This window comes from Chlamydomonas reinhardtii, chromosome 6 (genome assembly GCF_000002595.2).
Source record: "Chlamydomonas reinhardtii strain CC-503 cw92 mt+ chromosome 6, whole genome shotgun sequence".
In the NCBI taxonomy this organism is placed as follows: domain Eukaryota; kingdom Viridiplantae; phylum Chlorophyta; class Chlorophyceae; order Chlamydomonadales; family Chlamydomonadaceae; genus Chlamydomonas; species Chlamydomonas reinhardtii.
The window spans coordinates 6,017,351-6,039,451 of record NC_057009.1 but is presented as its reverse complement, the minus strand read 5'-3'; the positions used below and the strand labels follow the sequence as shown (position 1 = coordinate 6,039,451).

At 63.4% G+C, this 22,101-nt stretch overlaps 3 protein-coding genes across 4 annotated transcripts; all 3 read right to left on the bottom strand.

Annotated features, from left to right (window-relative positions):
• Positions 1-14: 14 nt before the first annotated feature.
• On the bottom strand, positions 15-11,966 carry CHLRE_06g289400v5 (uncharacterized protein). 2 transcript variants are annotated; one of them, XM_043063397.1, is made up of 25 exons: positions 11,420-11,966; positions 10,702-10,830; positions 10,289-10,456; positions 9,946-10,054; positions 9,601-9,680; positions 9,290-9,432; positions 8,784-8,862; positions 8,524-8,646; positions 8,024-8,070; positions 7,736-7,838; positions 7,480-7,558; positions 7,160-7,206; positions 6,911-7,024; positions 6,415-6,665; positions 5,039-6,287; positions 4,607-4,855; positions 4,303-4,417; positions 4,012-4,054; positions 3,832-3,855; positions 3,525-3,660; positions 3,249-3,373; positions 2,989-3,061; positions 2,691-2,848; positions 2,266-2,407; positions 15-2,155 (listed from the first exon to the last, which is right to left on the bottom strand). In XM_043063397.1, the coding sequence occupies exons 1-25, from the start codon at positions 11,504-11,506 to the stop codon at positions 1,442-1,444; spliced, it is 4,587 nt and encodes a 1,528-aa protein (XP_042924104.1). In that variant the 5' UTR covers positions 11,507-11,966; the 3' UTR covers positions 15-1,441. The 2 variants fall into 2 exon arrangements, with proteins under 2 accessions (XP_042924104.1, XP_042924103.1); XM_043063398.1 differs by having other exon boundaries at positions 4,607-4,852.
• A 92-nt stretch (positions 11,967-12,058) lies between these two features.
• On the bottom strand, positions 12,059-16,756 carry CHLRE_06g289350v5 (uncharacterized protein). The gene is made up of 8 exons (XM_043063396.1): positions 16,074-16,756; positions 15,839-15,948; positions 15,542-15,628; positions 15,113-15,268; positions 14,510-14,836; positions 13,948-14,127; positions 13,483-13,608; positions 12,059-13,117 (listed from the first exon to the last, which is right to left on the bottom strand). The coding sequence occupies exons 1-8, from the start codon at positions 16,357-16,359 to the stop codon at positions 12,965-12,967; spliced, it is 1,425 nt and encodes a 474-aa protein (XP_042924102.1). The 5' UTR covers positions 16,360-16,756; the 3' UTR covers positions 12,059-12,964.
• A 618-nt stretch (positions 16,757-17,374) lies between these two features.
• On the bottom strand, positions 17,375-21,306 carry CHLRE_06g289300v5 (uncharacterized protein). The gene is made up of 3 exons (XM_043063395.1): positions 20,814-21,306; positions 20,506-20,520; positions 17,375-20,352 (listed from the first exon to the last, which is right to left on the bottom strand). Exon 3 carries the CDS (start codon positions 20,346-20,348, stop codon positions 18,834-18,836), a length of 1,515 nt encoding a protein of 504 aa, XP_042924101.1. The 5' UTR covers positions 20,349-20,352; positions 20,506-20,520; positions 20,814-21,306; the 3' UTR covers positions 17,375-18,833.
• Positions 21,307-22,101: the final 795 nt, after the last annotated feature.

Genomic DNA, 22,101 nt, shown 5'->3' with positions numbered 1-22,101 from the left:
CAGAGAAACCGGCTTCACGTTGTTATTACTTCGAATGCATTGCCTATTGATTTCGATAATTATGTCCGACACGGCATCCGATGAGCGCCCTGGAGAGGTAGGGGTGCCAGCTGCACCTGGTTAGCATGCCCCAGGACCCCTGCCCTTAAGCCTGCAAGGCAGCCGTACTACACCGAAGCACTTCTTCACAACACTAACTGAGTCTCATCATTGCATGAATCCGTTAACCCCCTTCGTGCGTCGCAAAGAACCATCATACTCCAAGCCACCGCCGGCCGCCCCGACTCACTACCCTGTGTGGAGGCTCATCCCAACAGGGGCGCAACTCTAGCTCACCCAGCAGACACTACTTAACGGTACATCGCCCACGCCCGCCGCAGACGCCCCACGTGAGCTTCCGCCCCCAACCACCGAGCGCAGCTTCCTGACCTGCACGCGTCCTCAAGCATGTCGCATGCGCATGCACATCCCTTATCCCATGCACTCTTGACCAGACAGCATCACAAACAGCCTAGACGTGGCATACGCAATACACCGCCCAAATGCCTGCCGCTGCAGGTCTTCAGCCTTCGCGGCCTCACACGCACCAGCCGGACTGGGCTCGGAACACGTCGAGGGTTCCGTGGTACCGCCGTGGCAGGCAACCAGACGAGCACGCATACACAGCACACCGTGTACATGGACGCACCGTGAACGAGGACACACCGTGTGTGATGGGCCATACCAGCTTCGCCTGGATGGGCTTCAATTGTGGTATGCGCATGCATGCATGAGCAAGGGAGGATACGAGCACCGCTGCTAGCCATCAAGGCATAGAGAACACACACAGTCGCAGTCGCTCAAGCTTCTCAATACAGGGCAATCGCCCCTGTCCGGGAGCAACTCAAGTCGGGCCAACATGACCATGCAGGCCAGCAGTGAGACCAGCAAGCGCGTGTCCGTTATCGACGTGCGTTGCGGAACTAATGCGTACGTAGACCAGAGCGGTCCGTTGTAAAGTAGCCATTCCATCCCACATGTTGAAAGCGGGACCAAGGGCGGGCTGTCAATAGCTTCCTTTCCCTTAAACGCGACTGGTTTTCACACAGCCCAATCAACGGAAACGCCCAGATCCCGTTCAGCATCTGCAACTGCAGCGTGACCTCTCCCTGCGAGTTAGTGTGCATCGCATGTATGCGTCCAGCTTGCCAGTTCAAGCAGCCCCGTGCAGCAACGCTAGACAAAACGAGCATCATCATTCGAGTTATCCCAGAATATTTGCAGCATTACACAGCCACGGAACCTGCAACATTTCGCCACACGCTACCACGCACACGCCGCGACTATGGACATCGTGATCTCATGCTGGAGCTGGATGCCGTTGTGTGTTAGCTAGATCATCATGCTGGAGCTGGATGCCGCTGTGTATTAGCTAGGTCATAATGGCGGCGCCGGCCATGCTTCACTCCTCTTGCAGCTGCGCAGGCGCTGCGATGGCGTCTCTGCGGCTCGGGGTTGCAGGCAAGGCGGCGCCGGCTGCCGTCGCTGGCATCCTGCCGTTGGGCGCAGCACCCCGCGGCGTCTTTTGCTCTGCGGCCGCATTCGCGCGCGTTGCTGCGATGCCCTCACCCGCCGTCTGCTGCCGCTGCAGCACATCCGCGCCGTTAGCTGCCTTGCCGGATGCAGGAAGAACAGCTGTAGGGCGGCTGGCAGCCACATCCGCACCCGCGGGCTCATCCTTCCCCTCCTTTCCGCCCTTGCCCTCCGGTGTGCCAACCTTGTCGCCGGCTGCCGCCGCTGCTGCCCCAGCCGCCTTGCCGCTCGGCGAGGCTGCAACAGCAGTACTGCCGCCACCAGCCGTGGGAGCGGCCGCGGCGGCCGCCTCCACGCTTTTCCAGTGGGCGTAGTTGCGTGCAAAGCACTTCATGAGCGGCTTGGAACCGGGGAAAGCGCTGGTAAGCGCGTGCACCAGCGGCAGTGCCACGAAGTCGTAGAAGCCCACTTGGCTCTTGCTGACGCCCTGCTTGGCGCGGTCAAACAGAGGGCTGATGGGGATGCCCAGCTCCTTCTCGCGGTCGCCCTGGTTGAAGAATTCCTCCTCCAGCCCAGCAAGCCAGCGCTTGTGCACCTCCAGCTCCTCGCCCAGGTGACCAAGGTCCGCGGCCTTCATCGCCACCTGCACCCGCCAGCAACACAGACGGTTGTCAACGGGAATATGGTGCAAGCCAGCCCCTCGGCCCCGCAAGCCACACCTGCCCTGCCCTGCCTAGCTCTCAGCCCACGCACCTGCAGGCCCAGCATCCGCTCCATGTCGTCCTTGGGCCGGGGCGCAGTCATGTGCTCCAGGAGCGTGGCGGAGCGCTCGGAGGGAGTCACCGCGGCACCCCCCGCGCCGCCGCCCCCGCCCCCATTCGCCATCAGGTTGCGCCTGCGTACGACACACGCGCGAGGTAGGATGACTGTCACGACAAGTCAGGTGCGGCGGTAGGTTACATGGTCTGCAATTCAGGGGCAGCTGCCCATGGGTGCCGCGATGCGCCGCAGAAAACGGCTCCGCACTACAGCTAGGTGCCCCAGAACCCCGAAACCCCTTGGCAGAACGGCGCCACCAATCAGCAGCTGCAAACACACCACGCCAGAACGCAAGAGCTACGGTAGCCCCCACGGGTAGCCCCCTCCCCGTCATACAGGCTAGCTTTTCAAGGTCTTACCCGGAGTGGCCGCCCGCCGGGGACGGCGCTGCGCCCGAGGCCGCGGCCAACGCCGCCTGCTGGACCTGCTGGAAGCTGGCTAGTCGGTGCATGGTCTGGAAGTGTGACAGCGTTGTGAAGTGCTGCTTCATGTCGGTAGCCAGGACCATTTCGATGACCTGCGGGCGTGTGGTGAGCACCAGGCGTACGGTGTGTAGGTAGGTGTGGCGTTTGGGAGCCGCTGAGCCTGGAAGCCCCGCCCCACACCATGGACGGTACGTGTCACCAGCTCGGAAAGGCGATTACGTCGGCTACGCACCTGCTTCCTGAACGTGTTGCGCTCCTGCAGTGTGAGCGTCGACAACACATCCACCTCTGACCGCCGCAGCACGCTGCGGCAGTAAAACAAGGAGAGGTCACGACGAGGAGGCACAGCGCACGGGTTGATCGTGACATGGTGCACGGTATCCTCGCTCTCCGCACACGGCACATGCCGTCTCCCGTCCTGCGTTCCACCTCAACCTGGCCTCGCTACCCTTCAGAGATCGTGCGCCCGCCCGCCTGCCCGCCTGAAGTTACCTGAAGGCCGCCGCGGCGTGGTGGTTCTCCAGCGGCGACTTGTCGTTGTAGCGCACCGCCAGCGGGTCGGAGGTGGCGATGAGGAAGTCATTGGTGAGGCCGGGATGGCCGTAGTCGTGCACAATCTGCATTGAAGAGGCAGGGAAGCACACACAGTGCTAACAAAATGGCTCGCCTGCCACAGCCTTCCCTACAGCTTTACAAGGCTACGCTTCACAATGGATGGCCACTCCAACTCCGCTCTCCCTAACCGAGCGTTTCAGCAGCATCGCTCACCGCCGCAAAGTACGCCGCAAACAGCCCCAGAGCGTCCAGGTAGTGCACGTGCAGCTGCGCGCCGTGAATGATCACGTGCAGCGTCTGCAGCACGTCGGCCGCGTGCGTGGCGCTGTGGTAGGGGTTGTCTGGATACCTGTGTGAAGCGAACGGGCAGGAGGAGCGGGAAGAAGGGAGGGCCACAGGCGGGAGGACGCACGATGTGTGCAGGAGTATGAAGATGTACCCACCAAGTCGTAAGAAGTCACGGCACGCCAAAGGTTTCTGAGTTTTCAGGTCAACTAGGACTTCAATACAGTCAACTTACCCTGCCTCGATGTGACGCAGGAATCTGTGAATTGAGATGCAGCGCAATAGGACGGGTCAGAGTACGGGCACGGAGTACAGGTCAGGTAAGCGCATAACTTGGGAGCGCTAGAACCGTCAAGCATGCCACCCGGCCGGTCAGATATACATTCGATCATGGCATTCAGGGTGGTGCACTCACCGTGCCACGGTCACGCCGCTCAGCTTGAACCGGCTGATGATGCCTGTACGCACACGCACGTTGAGAAATGAGGCACATGCACCATACTTACGTCCCAGCAGGGTGCTGTGCTGCACACAGCCCTGGGGGCCTCGGCCACCGGCCACGTCTGCATGCGACAATGCGTGCCCACGAGACCACTGGCCAAGCCAGGCAGCCTGTGCACCAACTATGCCCACTACGCCCACGACATATCTAGGTAGCCATTGGGGTGCAGGCGGAGGGGGGGGGGCCGACGGACCCTGCGCTCACCGGAGCGCTGCAGCAGGAAGAAGCCGAGTGTGGAGAGCGGGTGGCCCTGCGTGGCCTCCCGCAGCCGCCAGGTGTCGAACTGCCACCCATCAGCGCCCGCCAGCAGCCGCTCCACCTGCAGGCGGCGGGGCCGTGTGTGTATAGCAGTGTACGTGGCAGCACGTCGCCAACAGCGCGTGCAGTCGGCACACGTTGGGCATACACGTGCATGTGTGCACGTGTGAAACGGCATGACGGACCGGCCAGCTGTGCAGGAGCGACCTGTGGAGTGAGCCCTTCACACGCCCAGCCGCCTGCGCCTCACCTCCATGATTACGGACGGCGGCGGCGGCATGGCCTGGCGGCGTGCCGTCAGCGTCTGCAGCATGTTGCCTCCGCCTCCACCTCCGCCTCCCACCACGCTGCCGCCCTGTCCCCCACCCAGGCGGCTGCTATGCCGGTCCTCAGGCAGCGTCAGGCACAGCTGACTAGCCGACAGCAGGGCACCGGAGAAGGTGGCAGAGAGCGAGCCCCCGCCCCCGCCGCCCACCTGGCCCGGACCAGGCGACACCTGCTGTGGCAGCGCAGAGCACACGAGCGCGCGCAGTCAGAGTTTTGCCTGTTTGCGTCCCCAGAAAAACACAAGTCCCCAGAAAACACACTTCTCTACCGCATTCGCACAGCGCCTGACAGCTCCGTGGGCATTGCCGGGCCTCGGCAACAAAGCGGCTACACGATGTGATTCTTTCTGCCATACCTGGGCCCGCTTGATGCGCAGGCCGCCCAGCGGAGAGCGCGGCGGCATCAGTCGCCCGCCGGCGCTATTGACCCGGTCGCCTGCCCCAGCCACCACCGCCGCTGTGGGTATGTCTGCCGAGGCGCTGAACCTCGCCGCGCTGCCGCCACCCGCGCCCGCGCCCACAGCAGCACCAGCACCAGCACCGGCACCCACAGCTGCACCGGAGGCTGTGGTGTGCAGCAGCTGCTGCAGTAGGCTGGCGCCGCCCGCGCCGCCTCCGCCGCTGAGGCCGCCTGGGGTGGTGGAGGACTGCGGCGGGGCGCCCAGCAGCGGACTGCCCGCACCACCGCTGACGCTGTGTTGGATGTGCTGGCTGTTCGATGGCTGCAGGCGCGCCGAATGCGGCGTCCCGGCCGTCGACAGGAGCAGCGGGCTGTAGGCGCCGAGGCCGTGGCCGCCAGCAACGCCGCCGCCGCTGCTCACCACAGCCGGCGGCGCCGGCCGGCCGGCACCGCTCGGCACTATGTTGTCAGCTGCGTCAGAGGAGCACTGCGAGGGACCGTTCTCTTCGGCAGTGGCAGTACCGGCGGCCCCGTCAGTGGCCAGTGACGGCAGCGGCACGGGCGACGTCAGGACTGCCGGCAGCTGCGGCACGTGAGCCGACGCCGTCGGCAGCCCTTTGCTCGCGCCCGCCGCCGACTGCAGACCCTGCACCGTCGCCGGCCGCATCGGCACCAGGAAGACGTTGCCATGGCTGCCACTGAGGGTTTGGTTGGCTGCTGCCACGGCCGCCGCCGCGCCCGCCGCCGTTGCAGCCTGCGGTGAATGCGGCAGCGTCGGGCCGTGGGCCCCGGGCGGCGCAAGCATACCGCTGAGGCTGTTGGACATACGGCCCGCACCAGCCTGCCCTGTGTGCTCGCGCGCATGGTCGCGGCTGCGCCGCCGCCAGCTGTCGATCGCGGCCGCAGCGGCGGAGGAGACACCGCCGGCGCCAGGCCCCGCCGCCGCCGGTGCCGCGGCGGTCAGCGACAGGGACAGCTGCCGGGATTGCACGTCGAATGCGTCGCCGCCGCCGCCGCCGCCACCGCCCACGACGGAGGCAGTGCCCACCATGGAGGCGGCGACCGCCGCCACGCGCACGGATTCGGCATTGCTGTGTATGGAGCCTTGCGTCGTCAGTACTGCGCACTCTGTCACGACGGTGGGCAGCGCGGCGTCAGACTTTGCGTCGTCAAAGTCATCTCCGCCTCCGCCTCCGCCACCGTACCTGCATGAGGCAAGCACAGGCAAGTACATAGCTTGCCACAACGGCAGCACGAATGTTACCGGTCGCGCAGGCGCGTCATCGTAGATTGCCTTGCATACTTGCCTAGCTTAGCCACCGTACAACTCACCAAATGGCGGGCTGAGGAGTCATCAGGAGGGCCAGCGCCCCGCCCAGCGTCTCGCACGGGTCCGCCGCACCGCCGCCACCGCCCGCGCCGTCCATCTCCCCCAGCTCGTCGTACGCGCCGTGGTCGTCGACACCGTACGGCAGTTGGTTGTCGACCTCAAGATCGTCTAGTTCGTCGTACAGGTGGTCGTTGGCGGCGCCACCAAAGGCGGCGCCGCCTAACTGCTGCATCAGCGCCTGAGCCACGTCGGCCTACGGGTGGGGGCGTGCAGGTGTTCGAGCAGGTTCAGGAAGTTATGGTATGTTGCGGTATATGGTATGTGCCTGCAGCCGCGGCGTGGTATGCACACCGTGCGGCGTTCATGCCTGATCTTCATTCATATGCCGAAATGCCAATCGACGGTCGGCTCCCGGCTGTCGATCCGTTTCGTTCATTTCGTGCCATGATTCCTCTGTGAACCCCTGCTACCCAGCCCCCCGCCGGCGCCCTCACGCACGTCGTAGTTCGCTTCCTTGATGTGGCTGCTCAGGTTGAGCGGCGCGTAAATGTCCAGGTTGCGCAGCACAGTGGTCCGGATGAACAGCACATCGCGCAGGTCAGGTGCGGAGCCCTGCAGGAGATGAGATAGACAGGAAGAGAGAAAGACAGGCTGGTCGGAACTCGTGTGTACTCGCCGATGCGGATCACGGCGAGTACACACGTCATACACAGTCCAGCATTCCTTTAGTCCGCTCCTTCACCCCACCTCCAGAAGGCAGCCCATCATCTTGAGTAGCACGTCAGCCGCGGTGTCTGTTGGCCGTCGGGCAAAGAGCGGGCGTCGCCATGTTAGCGGTAAGCCGCATGCCTTGTCTATGGTACGATGGGGTAAGGTGGAGGCGGCACTGGGCTAGCCAGCACCGACCCCACTGTGCTGCCCCTGTCTACCCTGCTGGCAGCAACTGCATGATTTGCATGACCCTTGGCACATCCCCCGCACGCAACCCGTATGCTTCCTCGCACGCTCAGCTAGAACGGCCCCCTGCCGGCCCACGGTTCCTCGCACGTGGAGCCACCGGTACCCACCGGCCTGCATGATGCGAGGCCCTGCCGACGCCGCATCCCGGCTGACCAGATCCCGGATGACTTCGCGTGGCAGAAGCGCCTGCGGGCGTGGAGGTACGGCGCACGAGTACGCACACGGTTCCAGTTATCATCATAGCAACATAGTCCCCAGCGTATCTCTGCGCCGCCGCCCCAGCCTTGGGGCCCCTTCCGGCCTTGCGGCCCCTGTGCCGCACTGCCGCGCTGCAGCGATGCTCCGGCGCGCCCCTCTCCTCACCTCCAGAAGCATCTGGTGCTGCCGCCGCGTGACCAGCACTGCGAAGATGAGCGCCGCAAGCGCCACACCCAACACCACAACGCCCGCAAGCAGGGGGGCGTACCTGGGGGTGGGGGGCGGCCAGGTGTGGGAGGCCGCGAGAGGTGAAGGGGAGGGCCATGCGACGGGTCACAGGAGCAACAAGGCGGCTGGCACGTACCCTACAGCGGAAAGGTTGATTGCCGCCACATGGCATTTGGACTAGGAGATCGGAAAGAAGTGGCTGCCCCCATCGAGTTCACGACTCACCATGTGGGCATCCACACGCCGTTGTGTGGGGCCAGGCGCAGCACCCACTGCGACACGCAGTGCAATTCCGGCAGGGTCAGGCACAGAACAATCCCAGAGAGGCGACACTGGAACAACCAAACTCAACAAGGGGTGCTGCTCGCCAGCAAGGTAGCAATTAGCTGCTGCGGGCGCCGACCTGCTTCAGCTCCAGCTGCAGGTCACACATCCCGCCCTGAGCTACCGAGCTCCCGGACATGCCACTCGCCTCCCAGAACGCCTGACCCCCGTGCAATGTTGAGGCCCAGTGCTAACCACGGTAACACACTCCCAGACTCCAGCTTACACACGTACACACACATACACGCACACAAACAAACACACACACACACGGTGTGACACACACGTCGCTTTGCTGCATCGCATACACTGTCTTGCGCTATGTTTCCTTGTGCTATTTAACACACACGGTGAGGCACACGTTTCCGTTTCGTTGTCCAGCACACTTCCACGTGCCCCACCTTGTTGTTGGGCAGGTCAATGACCGCCTCCACAACCTCCCGGCCGCCCAGGTCAGACCCGCTGCGCGCGATGACGGACAGGTTGGCGGCGGCGGCCGGCGCCAGCAGCTCGTAGTCAAATCCCTGTGTGTGTGCATGTGTGTGTGTGTGTGTGCTTGTGTGTTATGTTTTCGCAAAACGTGCCCAAGTCGGGTTGGGTGGGGTCGTGGGCGGGTCAAGTCAGCAGTGGCTTGCACGCAGGCATGCCCTCACGCACGCACCTGCTGCTCCAGCCCCCGCAGTCGTGAGTCGGAGCTGTTGCTGAGCAGATTCAGGTCCACCAGCGCCGTGGCGAAGCCCCTGGCAGGCGGCGGCGAAGCGGGAAGTGGCCATGTGAGACGCGAGTGGGGGCTTGCAGAAATGGGAGAGGAGGTGGGACGGCGGTACAGCAACCGCTGCCGTCGGCGAGCTGTGGACTCGGCGCGGCCGCACAACACTGGGACCGGCACGCGTTATGATGTCCCGGGCCGTGTGTAGGTGTGGGTCATGCGCCCATGCACTGTATCCAGCCCTGCCCCACCCAGCCCTGCCCCACCCCACCCCCGCCCCCAAGCCCCATCCCGCCGCGCCCCACCCCAAGCCACGCCCCACCAAGCCACGCCCCACCAAACCCCCAGGGCAGTGGGCCAAGCACCCCAGGGCAGTGTGTCAAGCACCCCAGGGCAGTGGGCCAAGCATCCCAGGGCAGAGGGCCAAGCACCCCAGGGGCCCCAGCCGCCCCACGCACCAGAACAGGGTGCGGTTGGTTGCGTCGTAGCAGGGCGCACCGCAGTAGTCATTGAGCGGGTCGGGGCCGCCGAAGCTGGTGTTGCGGCCCTGGCTGACGTTGGAGACGAAGATGGGCATGCGCACCCGCACACCGTAGCCGCCCTGGCCGCATGCGAATGCAGGGACCGAACGACCGCGGGGGCGCATAGTGGGTCGCGAAGGCGTGAGGGACTCCGAAGGGCAGGCCCGTGCAGGGCGCAGCCGACGTACTGCAATACGGTGATGCCGCTTTGCCCGCGTGTCCTCAGCCCGCCGCACTCCCGCACCTACCTGTCTGAAGGTCATGGGCCCCACCAGCGTGATCTTGTGGTCCTCCACAGTCTTCACGGCCCCGTCGCGCTCGGTGGCCGCTGCATTACGGGACGCCAGCACGAGGCAGACCAGATGGGCGTAAGCTCAGTCCTCCAGCGTGTAGGCGTGTGGCAAGTTGGGGGCGTGAGCCCCAGAGCTGGATGTGGCTACCACCTCCTCCACACGCATCCCCGGGTTGAAGGTGCACAGCCAGACACGCAAAAGGCGCCTGTGATCGGCAGCTGCCCGCCTCACAAACCCAACCCCTCCGCTCTCCCTGAACGGCCCCCCCCCATGGTACACAGCCGTATCAGGTAAACCCACATGCGAACAGGTCCAGGCCAAAGGCCGCCTGGTTGCCGGCCAAGGGCCAGATCATGCGGATGACGCCAAAGGGCGCCAGCTGCAGGGAGCGGATCGCATTGCCGGGCACCTGTGGACAGGGGGAAGAACAAAATTTCACGTCGTCTTTCATGCCCTCCTACCCCTCGGGGCTCGGGCATGTTTAGCCCCCACCCCACCCCAGCCGGGCTTTCTGATGATGATGGGGAATTATCATTGGACCCTGGCACATAACCCCACCCCAGCCCACCCCAGCATCCCTTCCTGGTCATGCTGCCCACACCGCGCCCTCCCCTGCCGCTCCGCCGCTCTGCCCCCAACCCACCTGCGACGCCAGCACGGGTACGAAGGACGGGAAGATGGAGGACAGGAAGGCGTAGGACGGGTCGTGCTGCACCAGAGCCGCCAGAGCCATGATGGGGGCTAGGGAGCCTGCGTCCAGGTGCTGCCGGAACGAGCTGGCCGTGTCGATGGCCAGAGCGGTGGCGCGGTTCTGCAAGTGCGGGGCGCGGCGGGCGTGCGGTGGGCGTGCGGTGGGCGGGGCGGGCGGGTCAGGCAGAGGAGTGTCCAAGGCAAGAGCGAGGGCGGCGGAAGGGGGCGTGAGGGGAGTGAAGTTGCGGTGCCGTACGCCAGACCGCCTGGTCCCCGCCTATGGCTGTAATGGCCGTGGGGTCAATCACACCCCCGCGCACCCCTGCGCCTCCGCCTTGCAACCACCCCTTGCATCCTGGGACGTACCTTGGCTCCGCTTGCATCGGCCTCGGCCACGCGTGTTATTCCCCACACGCCCACGCCCACGACCACCGCCAGCACTAGCAGCGGAATGATGGTAGTGGATGGGTAGTGCACGACCAGCCGGCATAGGTTCTGAGGGTCGGCATGAATGGGGGTTGAGGGTAAGTGTCGGTCAGGAGTGTTTGCGGTTGTTATAGTGAGACTTGGCAGTCCAAGCTACGGCCCACGTAGCCGCGGCAACTGCAGGTGCGCATGTTGTCAAAGCAACACCGCTGCACGCTCCCCAGCTGACGCTACTACCTATAATGGGTACAGAGTTGACAAAATGCTGGAAAGTCTGGAATGGGGCTTAGAAGGTGTTATCTCTTGTCTCGTGGCTACGTCGTGACGCCCCGCGCTTCCGGTCACCGGCGCAACTCGAGGCACGGCGCATAGGCACGCAGGAGCATAGCATTAAGTAACACCCATTTACATGTCCCTTGAAACGGAGGGATTGACAAGCGAGGTCTGCCAACGCGGCCGGATGCTTGCTTCAGAAGGCCGAACAAGACCACTAAGTCTTTTGGCATTATTAGACAAGAAGACATTAAAAGACATTGCCAATCAGAATACCAGAAGCTCAAGAAATGTTTGGAGCTCAGTCATGGAGGGGCTCGTTCCGGAGAGTTTGGGCTGGGGGAGTAATACAGATGATTTGATGCTTGCTATGATACATGCTCACCTTCGTGTCATTCAGGACTCGCTGCCAGGCGCGCACAAAAGCCGCCCGAATCCGCCTGTCGCCTCGCCCTCGGCTCGGCTCACGCATTCTTAGTATGCAGCTATGATAACGTCATTCTTCCAGGAGAGCTGTGGCTGCTTGTTCAGCCAAATTATGGCAAGGCTTACTTCGCAGCGCGGCTGAGTGAGAAGGTGCGGCGTTGTTTGAGGCGATTGGTATTAGTAAAGAACCATGTATGGAGAATGAAGTAGACGTGGAGCCTCAAGAAAGCCCCAAGAAAGTCTCCTCCGTCCTTTCGATGCTGGAAGGCCACCGCGAGTCGCTCGTTTCAGACGCGTACTGCCAATCAATCCTTGTCTATGAGATGCTAGCAAACACAACACAAGCTTGCATGCTGCACCGCATGTCCGCATCAGGGAGACATGTACGAATGGACCCGCAAGGTCACAGCGTGCGGCTTTGGACCACTTATTATCATAATCTTGTGTAGATGCATGTAATGGTTAGATAATGCCTGATTGGCGTTTCCCCTAAGTCACGCAGGTTGCACTGACCGCAGACCGCAGTGACAGCCAGGGCCCGCCTGGACAGGCTGGTCAGGGACGGCAGGATGGCAGGAGTGCGCCAAGCAGGGCAATCAGCAATTAGCAATTACATTCATAATACAGCAACATGAGAGGTGTCGACTTGGTTGATGAGCAGCTGCCCTGCCTTCCAAGCCAGACGAGGCGAGTCCGGACGTGACGTGATGGCATCCCTCGGCATCCTTGAAGGACAATCTCCCCGGGGCCATCCAGTGGGCGCCTCCCTGGGGGCACGCTTTTTCCCGGAGTGGGACCCGCTTGACAATACTAGGTACCGTACTCGGAAGCGTGAGCCTGCCATGATTTCGTCCGACGCTGTGCAAAAGGCACACCAGTATCTCTCCCCACGACCCCACCTTGGCCGTACGCGATCTTGCCCCGAAATTTCTTATGCACTCGGGAACTTGACATGTAAGTTCTATTGCCGCGTGCATCGTAGGGTCGAAGCAGCGACACAAAGCTCGAACTCAGACCGGAACTCCATCCCGGAAACGTCACGCACTCGACCACCTCGACACAGTGGGCTTCTTCCCCTGGCAGTAACCGCTTTCCTTCCATGCGGCGCATGTGCAAATGTGCAATCCACCAGCGAATCCCTTGGCATCCAGCGTCGCCCCGATTCGAAGAAAGTGGAGAAAGCATCGCATTACAAACTCAAGCTGGGCGCCGTCATGGGAAGCGGAGAACCCCTGGAGGAATGCGGCCGGAGGGGTTCCTGCCCAAGGCCCTGCCTACAAGAGCCCCCCATGCCTATGCACATGAAGCCAGAGCGACCTAGCTCCCCACACCTCCCTCTGACCTCCCGGTCCTCGACATGCCAGGGGACAGCGCCCACCACCTTTCCCCCCGAGCCGACATGCTCCTCACATGCTGCCCTCACGGCATGCCGGATGCCCGGATGGGAGGCGACTCGGAGGCTGAACAGCCGCCATACAGGCACCCCTCGCACAGGCAGCATCCCCTACTGCCGCCCGTCTTCCAGCAGCTCCGCCAGCGCCGCCTCCTCCCGCGCCGCCCTCAGCCCCGCCATCAGCCGCTGCAGCCCCTCGCCCGCCTCCAGCACTGAGCCCAGGTCGTGCACGGTCAGGTGGATGCGGTGGTCCGTCACGCGGCCCTGAGGGGGTGCGTGGCGGGTGGTGGGGTTACATTCATTTTAAGTTACGGATGTGTGTGTGTGTGTGTGTGTGTGTGTGTGTGTCTGGGGGGGGGGGTTACATTTATGATTAGTTAAGGAAGTGGTAGACGGTAGACCATCTTGCGGAACATGGGGGGTTAGGGCTACAGTGTAGCACTAGAGCCAGGGCAGAGGGCAGTGTTGGCCGGTTCAAGTCATAGTTTGGGGGCAAGGGCAAGGGGCGCTGGGCAGAGCGGGCGGCGCAACTTGCTGGCCCATATCTAGCGTGCACAGTGCCGGCCCCCCTCCCCTTCTCTGCTTCCCCAACCCCGCACACGCGCAAGCACGCGCGCGCGGGCACTGACCTGTGGGAAGTTGTAGGTGCGTACGCGCTCGCTGCGATCGCCGCTGGCCACCAGGGCTGAGCGCTGCTCGCCCGCCTGCCGCGCCCGCCGCTGCGCCTCCAGGTCATACAGCCGGGAGCGCAAGACCTGCGGCCGTCGCACGCGCGACACGCACGCCTTACATGGTTTCTACTCCCCTTATGTGTAGCACCCCATCGAGCCTACTAATTGCAAATAAGCGGCGGGTCCAAATCAGCCTCGCGCGTCCATTGACGGGATTAACCTTGATTTCGTTAGCCTTTAACCCCTAGCACCTCCTGCCCGTCTCCGGAGACAGCTGTACCCTACATGCCAAAATAACCGCCGGTGAACGTGACGGCTTTCGGCAAATACCTGTGCAGCCCAGCGCACTTTAGGTTTGGTTCTCGTAAACCAAAAACCCCCGCCCGCGACCCCCCCCCCCCGGCTCGGCCCCCGCCGCAACACCTTGAGCGCCGCTGCGCGGTTGAGGTGCTGGCTGCGCTCGTTCTGGCAGCTGACCACCAGGCCTGTGGGCAGGTGTGTGATGCGCACGGCGCTGTCCGTCACGTTGACGTGCTGGCCGCCTGCCCCGCTGGCGCGCATGGTCTCCACACGCAGGTCCTCCTCGCGCAGCCGCACATCCACCTGGGGGGGAGGGGAGGACGGGGGCGGGGGCGGGGGCGGCGGCGGGGTTGAGAGGGCGGGCGGGGGGGGGGGGGGGGGGTGAAGGGTGGGCAGTGGAAACCAACCCAAGGCAGGATAGGGTGGTTCTCAGACCCAAAGCAGCCGGGGCGGGAAGATGGGGTACTGGGGTTGGGGCAGTGGGCACACAACTCCAAGCCCGGCATGGGAGCCAGCATTGGAGGAAGGGGTTTGGGGCTACTGCCAAAACCGCACACACCGCCCCATCACACCGAACAAACAGATAGGGTTACGCTGCACATCTGGCGGCTGTGCGCCAACCCCACAGTTACAGTCCCCAGCTCTTGAAACCCCCGACACGCCCGCAGTCCGCCGGCACCCTCACCTCGTCGGCCTGCGGCAGCACCACCACCGCCGCCGTGCTTGTGTGCAACCGCCCGCCCGCCTCCGTCACAGGCACCCGCTGCACCCGGTGCACGCCGCTCTCCCCACTCAGAACGCCGTACACGCCCTCGCCTGCCCCCTCGCCCCCGTCCTCGCCCCCTGCCGACGCCGCGTCGCCGCCTCTGTCACTGCTGCTGCTGCTGCTGCTGCTGCTGCTACTGCCAGCTGCAGAGGGGGCGGCGGGGTCGCTGACGGCCACCGTGGCGTGCCGCACGCCACCGTGCTCCGAGTTACCCAGCTCCAGCACCTCCCACGTCCAGCCACGGGACTGCGGGGCGGTCAGCGAAGCGGCCGAGCACCAGCGAGCTCAGCACAGGCAGGCAGTCGTTGGGTCAGTGGACCGGGGCTTACGCACTGGCTGGTTCGCCTCACTGGCCAAGCTGTGGCTGTTTGCCTTACTGGCCTAGCCGCGGCCGAGCTAACTCCAGCCCTGAACCACTTCGCACACCATCAACCCCAGCCCCAACCAGACCGAGCCGACAACACAATGACCCCACCAGACAGGCCAGCGGGACCAGACCCGCCACACAGCACATGTACGTGCCTGCGCCAGTCGGCGGTACATAGCCAGAAGCTCGGACGCGAACAAGGCCGCCTCGGCACCGCCCGCGCCCGCCCGCACCTCCAGCAGCGCCGGCCGGGATGCGGAGGGCTCGGGCGGCACCAGCGCCAGCAGCAGGCGCCGCGTCAGGTCCGCAGCCTGTACGTGGGTCAAGTGCGCACGAGAAAAGCGCGGGTGCGTGGGCGTGGGTGTACGGCATGCGTGTGCCAGCGTTTTGTAAGGGTCGCGTAATCCAGATGCCCTGCCCTGCCCTGCCCTGCGTTGCGCATGCGGAGACGGGGCGTGGAGCGGCTGGGCTTGGCGCTGCGCCGTGTCACAGGCTGCAGCCCCAGGCAATGACTTGCTCGCGCGCGCGCGCGTGTGTGTGTGTGTGTATTTGTGTTGCAGCTTACAGAGCCCTGCAGCACGCACCTCCTGCCGCAGCGCCGCCGCCTCGTCCGCCGCCATTGCACGCACGCCGGCGTCAGGGTCCCGCGCCAGCCCCGCCAGGTCCGACAGCTGCAACAGACGCAGTAGCAGTAGCAGTACAGTCGGTGGCAGTTAATGCACGGGCACGTCTGGCAGCATTGCGTTAGCAGCATGTGGTCTGGCGGCGGCAGGGTACAACCCAACGTCCGCCACACCCCACGGAGCACCGTGACGGAGTGCCATTAGACCCGTGCCTGAGGCCCAGCCCTTGCCCCAGTCCTGCCATAGCCTTCCACACACCTCTGCCCGCACTTGCAGCAGCCGGCTGTAGCCGTGTGCCAGAGGCTGTAGCCGGGCATACTCGCGACCCACGTCGCGCACCGAGGCTGCTCCTCCGCCCCCAACGCCGCCTGCATGCGGGTATCGGACCTTTAGGCCAGGCCAGTTGGTGTCGTGTGAAGGCGCCTGCATGCTCATGTGCAATGCTCAATCCCCTATCGTGCCCATCTGCAGCTCGGTCCATACCGGCACTCACTGGCTAACTGCTCCTCGAGCTGCCCGAAGCGGTCGGCGTGCCGCCGCAAGCGCTCCTCGAGGGCAGGCGACAGGACCTCTGTGGCATTGGCGCCCCCTACCGCACCTGAAGGAGGTGGCCCTGCCCCGGCTCCCTCCTCCGCTGCGTGTTCCCCCGCATGCGCAACATCATTTGGGTTTTGCGCTGATCGACTGCTACGGGCAGTAGCGGTGGCATAGCCGGGGCCCAGGCTGCAGCACCTGCTGTTACTACTGCCGAGGGCGGGCCCCGGCAGGATGCGCGGCATATTACCACCCTGCACATGCCAATACGGCACGCAAGAGCGAAATGCGCGTGGTAGCTGTGCCTGCGGCTGCGCGGCCACGGTTCCCCGGGAGGTCCCTGCACTGCGGGGTGCGTGTCCGCGTGTGACGAAGCCGGGCAACACCGCTTGGCCACCTGCACCTTTCCCACGTCTGGTAGCTTCATCAGATGTCCCCAAGCTGCTCTCCGAATGTGACCGCAAGCTCTCAGCTGCGAGTTGATGAATTGGCTTCTCTCCGCAAGGCACAAACTGCGCTGCCTGTTGAAGAAGCGGCACGACAAATGATGCAAAAGAGCCAGTACATAGCTTATCCCGTGGTAAGAGCGCTCCGAAACAAGACCGAAACTGCATCTCGCTCCTCAAACTGTCTGCATGTACGCGCTTTACCAACTAGCGTTCTTGTGACTTTGTCTGTTAATTGATGCTCACCAGGGGCACCGCATCCTGCAGTGCATTGGCTGGCAGCCTCAGGAGCGCCCCATCCCAACCCATCGCTGCCCCCGTCGTCCCCGCGCTGGCCGCGCCGCGCGTTGAGGCCGCCCGTCCACCTGATGTTCCCCATCACCCGTCTCGTGCACATCTGCATCATTCTCCCACAGCCCCGACCTCGGACTCACGGGTGCAGCCCCGGCAGCCACTGAGTCACCAGTCATGAGTCATCCACCCTGCCACCGCACGGCGCCTTGCAGCCGAGGGCCAGGCCTGTGGCCAGGCCGCCCATCTGTGTTGCATCGCTGTAGCTGCCGCCTATGGCCGTAGCTTCGCCGTGCAGGCCGTTACGTCAGCACGTGGACAATCACGTACGTGCCTTCGGCGGGCGTTGGCATGAATGTAGCTTAACATTGTGAGCAGTTGTGTCGTGCCGCAGGGCGGCTTGCTCTCCCTACTGTATCCTCAGTTGTCCGTAAATGTAATAGGGATGTTGCTTTCGCGCAAAGCGCTGCAGAGCGCTGCCTCCCACCGCCAATTGGACGTACCTCCCATGCTTGGAGGGATGACTGCTTGCAACTTACACGCCCGCAAGCCTGGGTTAAGGCCCCGACGCAGGAGAGCAAAGCCTTTCTAAGCCCCGCGCAAACTGCCATGCGTCCGCCCACAGGTATATCGTAAGCGTGCATACGCTCGGTCTCAGTCAGTCAGTGTACAGCCTCGCCGCCATGAATAACCGCCTGCTTCCCAGCTTGCTTTTAGAGCCGGCCATGTATGGTAACCCAGAACTCAGACCCGCCACCATAAGCAGTGGCGCCCGGGACTTCAGACAACGGGCTCAAAGCCCGCCATGGGCGCCCAGTCGCACCACTGCAGGATGCGCAGGACCCAGTGATGCCCACAACAGCCCGCCTCCTACGATATGCGGTTCTCCGTATGTACAACAAGCGAGGAAACGCAGCTGTCCTAATTACTGCAGCCGGTCACATGGCCGGTTCAAAGCGTGCAAACCGGCATGTTACGTACCCCCGTCAGTCCCCCGCATTTTGCGCTAATGTCCCCTGTGCTGCCTGCTAGCTCTGCCAGCCTCCTCTGGCATTGTGCGCATTCGTTTAGTAAAATCATCTTCGTTAAGCCCATACTTTGTGGCGCGGCGGGGAGTCCATGATGGTTGAAAGCTGCATGCCGCATGCCCCTACTCAGCGTCAGCAGGTCACTCCAGCCGCAGCCATATGCAAGCTAAGCAGTACCGCACATCGATCAAGGCGTGCAACAGCAGCGTGTCGCGCTGGCTTCAACAACTATGTACACAGCATGCAGCAAAATAGCAAATGCAGTCACACGAACGCCAGTGCTCCAAGCATTGCTCTCGCTCACCCTCAATGCGGATGACATTGTTCTTGACACACAGCGCCCCTCCGCACCCCTGCCCCCGCATCCCAAGCTATCCCATTCAGTTCCTTCAGTGCTTACTTCATGTGCTCGAGATCAGGGACCATCGCTGCAGGTTGTGGTGCGCGCACTGCATTCGCAGCTCCCCCTGCCGCGATAAAAGTAAGACAGGGCACTGCTGTATGTTCCATAGTCGTCAGGCCCTGTCGTGTAGTTCTATAGCAAGGCAGTAGTCCTCCGGGTCGATCCTTCTCTAGAACCGTGCATGCACTGTTTTGCCATGCGGCCATGCGGGCTTCATGCATGGACTGCAGGAGGAACCGCCACGCACGCGCTACTACACTTGAATCCCCAATGCATATCCCACCATCTTGGCTTTTGAGCACTCATGGGCGCTCGCCGGCCTTCTGCGCAGTTCGTCATGGGCTTAGCCCACATACCAAACCTATTAGTGCGCTGCCATGGACGACGCCAATCGACAGTACATTCCCCAGCCTTAGTAAGCAAAATGACCAGTACTTTCCAGGGTCCCTCCCCTTCGTGTTTCCCACCCCCTTGGCAACCATGACACCGACTCATTATGTATGGTAACCCAGAACTCAGACCCGCCACCATAAGCAGTGGCGCCCGGGACTTCAGACAACGGGCTCAAAGCCCGCCATGGGCGCCCAGTCGCACCACTGCAGGATGCGCAGCTCAGCCTCCGACAGCACCCCGGGGCTGCTGCGCGCAATGGCCGCCAGCGTCGTCATGCTGGGCAACTCCTCACGCGTCTCCATGACCTTGGCCGCGACCCACACGGCCGCCACCGCATACACGCGCGTCGGCACCAGCGGCAGCACTCGCTGCTGCGGCGCCAGCAGGGCCGCGGAACAGGAGCCGGGCTTGTTAAGGTGCGCGGCGGGCTGTGACGGCGCACGGCTGGTGGTGGCTCCCATGGCACCATCCTCGTGGTCAGCGTGGGCTGGCGCCAGCTCTGCAACCGGCTCCATCTCCATCACTCGCGCTGCCGCTGTGGCGCGGCAGCAGGAAGCCAAGCCAGCAGTGTACGAAGCAGCCCTGGCGCCCTCGCTGACGGCCCCTGCTCCAGCAGCAGCTTCCGTCGCCGCATGCACTTTCGCCCCCGCGGGGTTCTGCCGCGACTGCTGCTGGGTAGCTGTTAGCCGTCCTGCTGCAGCCCTTGCCGCCGCTGCTGCATGTGCTTCCGCGACCTGAAGAACCTGTTGCCGCAGCCTGTGCTCCACCCGGTGCCATATGTGCGCCGCCAGCCGACGTGTGGTGCGGGGGCACAGCCGCAGCAGCTGGCTCACCAATCCAACGAAGACCACAGGCGCTGCCCGGATGGTATTCATGGCACCCGCCATGGGCCGGCCGGCGGCGGCGGCGGCGGCGCCACCAGCAGTGCTGGGGGCGGAGGCCGCTGTGCTGTGGGTTTGCTGAAACTCGTGCTGTGCGTCGGCCAAGCAGGTGCGTCGGCGGGGCTCCCAAGCACTGCTGGAGGGGAAAGCAGAGGCGACTGTCCTGCAACCCGAATGCGGTGCCACCTTGCATGCTGCGCCGCAGTGCGTGGCGGGTGTACCGCTGGCCACCAGTGCCGCCAGGCTGATTGCAGGCACGCCGGGCGAGGGCGTGTGCGGAGGCTGGGCAGCAGCAGCGGCTGGGGGCGCAGCGATGGAGCTCACACCCTGTGCCGCTGCGGCTGCCGGAAGCAGGGTCATAAGCAGGGTGCTGCTGCCAGCACATCCGCTGCTGCTGCGTCGGCTGGCACAGCAGGACCGATGCCAGAGCCGCCGCTGGCTCCACAGCCGCATCCCCTCCTGAAACCGCCGGTCAGCGTCATGCAGGCGGGCGTGTAGGGCCGCGTTCCGCGCGGTTATGAGCGCGCGCAGCCCTTCGGCGTCGGCGGGCACGACAGCAATAACAGGCGCCAGCGCTGGCTCATCGAGAATCTCGCCCGCATCGTAGCCCGAAGGCCTGTGCTCGGGCGTGCCAGGCCAGGGCGCCCAGTCCGCGGACGCCGCCTGCTGTGTGGCCGCAGCACCGTACGCCGCCGACGCGCGTCGTTGCAAAGGCTGCTGTTTGTACTCAGCGCCCCAGCCGCAATTGTTGTCTGTTCGGGTGCGCTTCCCCAGAGCTCCTTGCACCTCCATCTGTCTGGTCAGCAGTGAGCTATGGGTGAGCTTACTTCGCGCTCGCACTCTCGCAGAGTGCTGCTGTGCGCGTGGTTTTAGCTGCCCAGTCGATGGAGGCCTACTCGGACAGTACAACGATCCACTGAAGCACCACTCGTGCGATTGCAGTAGGCACAAGCGCCGTGTGAGTCTGCGGGGTAGTGAACACAGGGACGGATGTACCCTGAGAAGTAAGGGCACACGAGGTGCGAATTCGCAGCACAAGAAATAAACGGCCGCAAATCCTCTCGGTGTGCTTCATCATACATCCACACAGCCACGCAGTTGCGTGGTGAAGGGCGACCGAAAAACTAACGTAGTGTGCGATTGTCAGCGGCGGGATGCCTGCCGCGCGCAGACTTGCCCAGCAGCACTTCCCGAGGTGACTAATGACCACCCAAGTAGCTTTGAATCATTATGCGACCCCGCAAGCACGTAGTTTACCTGGAGTGCCGCCGTAACTTGTGGGTTATGTCCACGTCAGAGCTAGTTCCCGCCTCGGCGACTCCTTAAATGATAAACACTTTAGACCACGGTTACATCGCTTAAATTCACTATTGATCAGTACCCCCGTCCACACAGGCGGGCTGCGCAGTCGGGGCTGCGCAGTCGGTCGCACCGTAGTCACTACGCGAGGATCCTTGATGAAAATTGGCAATTGATAATAGACAATGTGAAGGCACAATTGGGCTCGTTTGGGACCGTGTAACCCATTCAAACTCTTCGTGAACGTCAGTCCTGGGGCACGCATGCCGGTAGAACGCGACATGAGAATGCGAGGGGCTAGGCACGCGCCTAAACAACTTCCTTAAACGTAACTCTTTACATCCAGAACGTTGAAAATGATAGAGGGCTACTTGATGTCAGGCGACCTGAAAGCGCAGAGCTTCGACACGCAAGCGTCACCCCGCGAGCGTTAGGACCGCGTGGGCCCAATTTCGTAGGTGACAATCAGAGAGCCGCGGTGAGTTGCTTAGGGTAGCACCTGCATCGTCACTAGGCGCATGACAACTTTACCGCACGTGGCACGTTATGGCACACTGTGACGTATTACGGCATTGCGCGTTCGTGGCCACGGCGCCAAGCGTCATTCAAGACAGCCCGCGGCCTTTTCATCTTCGGGGACCTCAGCCTCCCCCCCGTCCAGGCGCCGCGCCCCATCTTCACGGAGCGGCCAGTGACAAGACCGCCTTCGCCCTGCTGCACAGCAGCTGCAGCGGCAGCGCCGGCGGCGGCACCTGCCGCCACCTCTGCTGCTGCCGCTCGCAGCGCTGGAAATAGACTGGGTATGGACTGCGCAGGGTCGTCTGGGCTACGCGCGTTTCACAAGGGGTTTTCCCTGAGCAGAATCACAGAATGCATGGAGGCACACCTCGCGACAGCAGTGCCCCCGCGTCCCTATACCGCCTGCCATAGCGGAGGCGGTGTGCGGACCACACTATTTGCCCATCTGCTATCGAGAATGCTTTTCAGACAAACCATGCGAAGCCGAGTAAGCCAGCGAGCACAGTCACGTTGGATAGGCCTGGAGGCTGACACAGAAGAACAGCAAGCGTGAGCACAAGCAGTGACAGCAGCTGCATGTTATCCTCCAAGGCGCCACCCACCTACCTTTCAAGGACCACCGACTTGTGCAGAGGTGCCGGTCCTGCTTCTTGGGTGGCTCCATACCCTTCATGTCCACATGACCTTACCCGCACCCTTCGCGCGGGGCACGGATGCGTGCCGCCGT

Bases quoted from the DNA above. Each gene is read 5' to 3' on its own strand.
- CHLRE_06g289350v5 (XM_043063396.1), bottom strand. From the start codon at position 16,359: ATGCCGCGCATCCTGCCGGGGCCCGCCCTCGGCAGTAGTAACAGCAGG. The intron at 15,629-15,838 runs GTGTGTGGAAGG...CGTCTGTTGCAG, and splicing joins TGCTGCAAGTGCGGGCAGAG to CTGTCGGACCTGGCGGGGCT. The intron at 15,269-15,541 runs GTGCGTGCTGCA...ACCCACGTACAG, and splicing joins CGGCGGCGCTGCGGCAGGAG to GCTGCGGACCTGACGCGGCG.
- CHLRE_06g289300v5 (XM_043063395.1), bottom strand. From the start codon at position 20,348: ATGGAGGTGCAAGGAGCTCTGGGGAAGCGCACCCGAACAGACAACAAT.
- CHLRE_06g289400v5 (XM_043063397.1), bottom strand. From the start codon at position 11,506: ATGCGTGAGCCGAGCCGAGGGCGAGGCGACAGGCGGATTCGGGCGGCT. The intron at 10,457-10,701 runs GTACGTCCCAGG...CCGCACTTGCAG, and splicing joins CCGATGCAAGCGGAGCCAAG to AACCGCGCCACCGCTCTGGC. The intron at 7,559-7,735 runs GTGAGGAGAGGG...CCACGCCCGCAG, and splicing joins AGCACCAGATGCTTCTGGAG to GCGCTTCTGCCACGCGAAGT.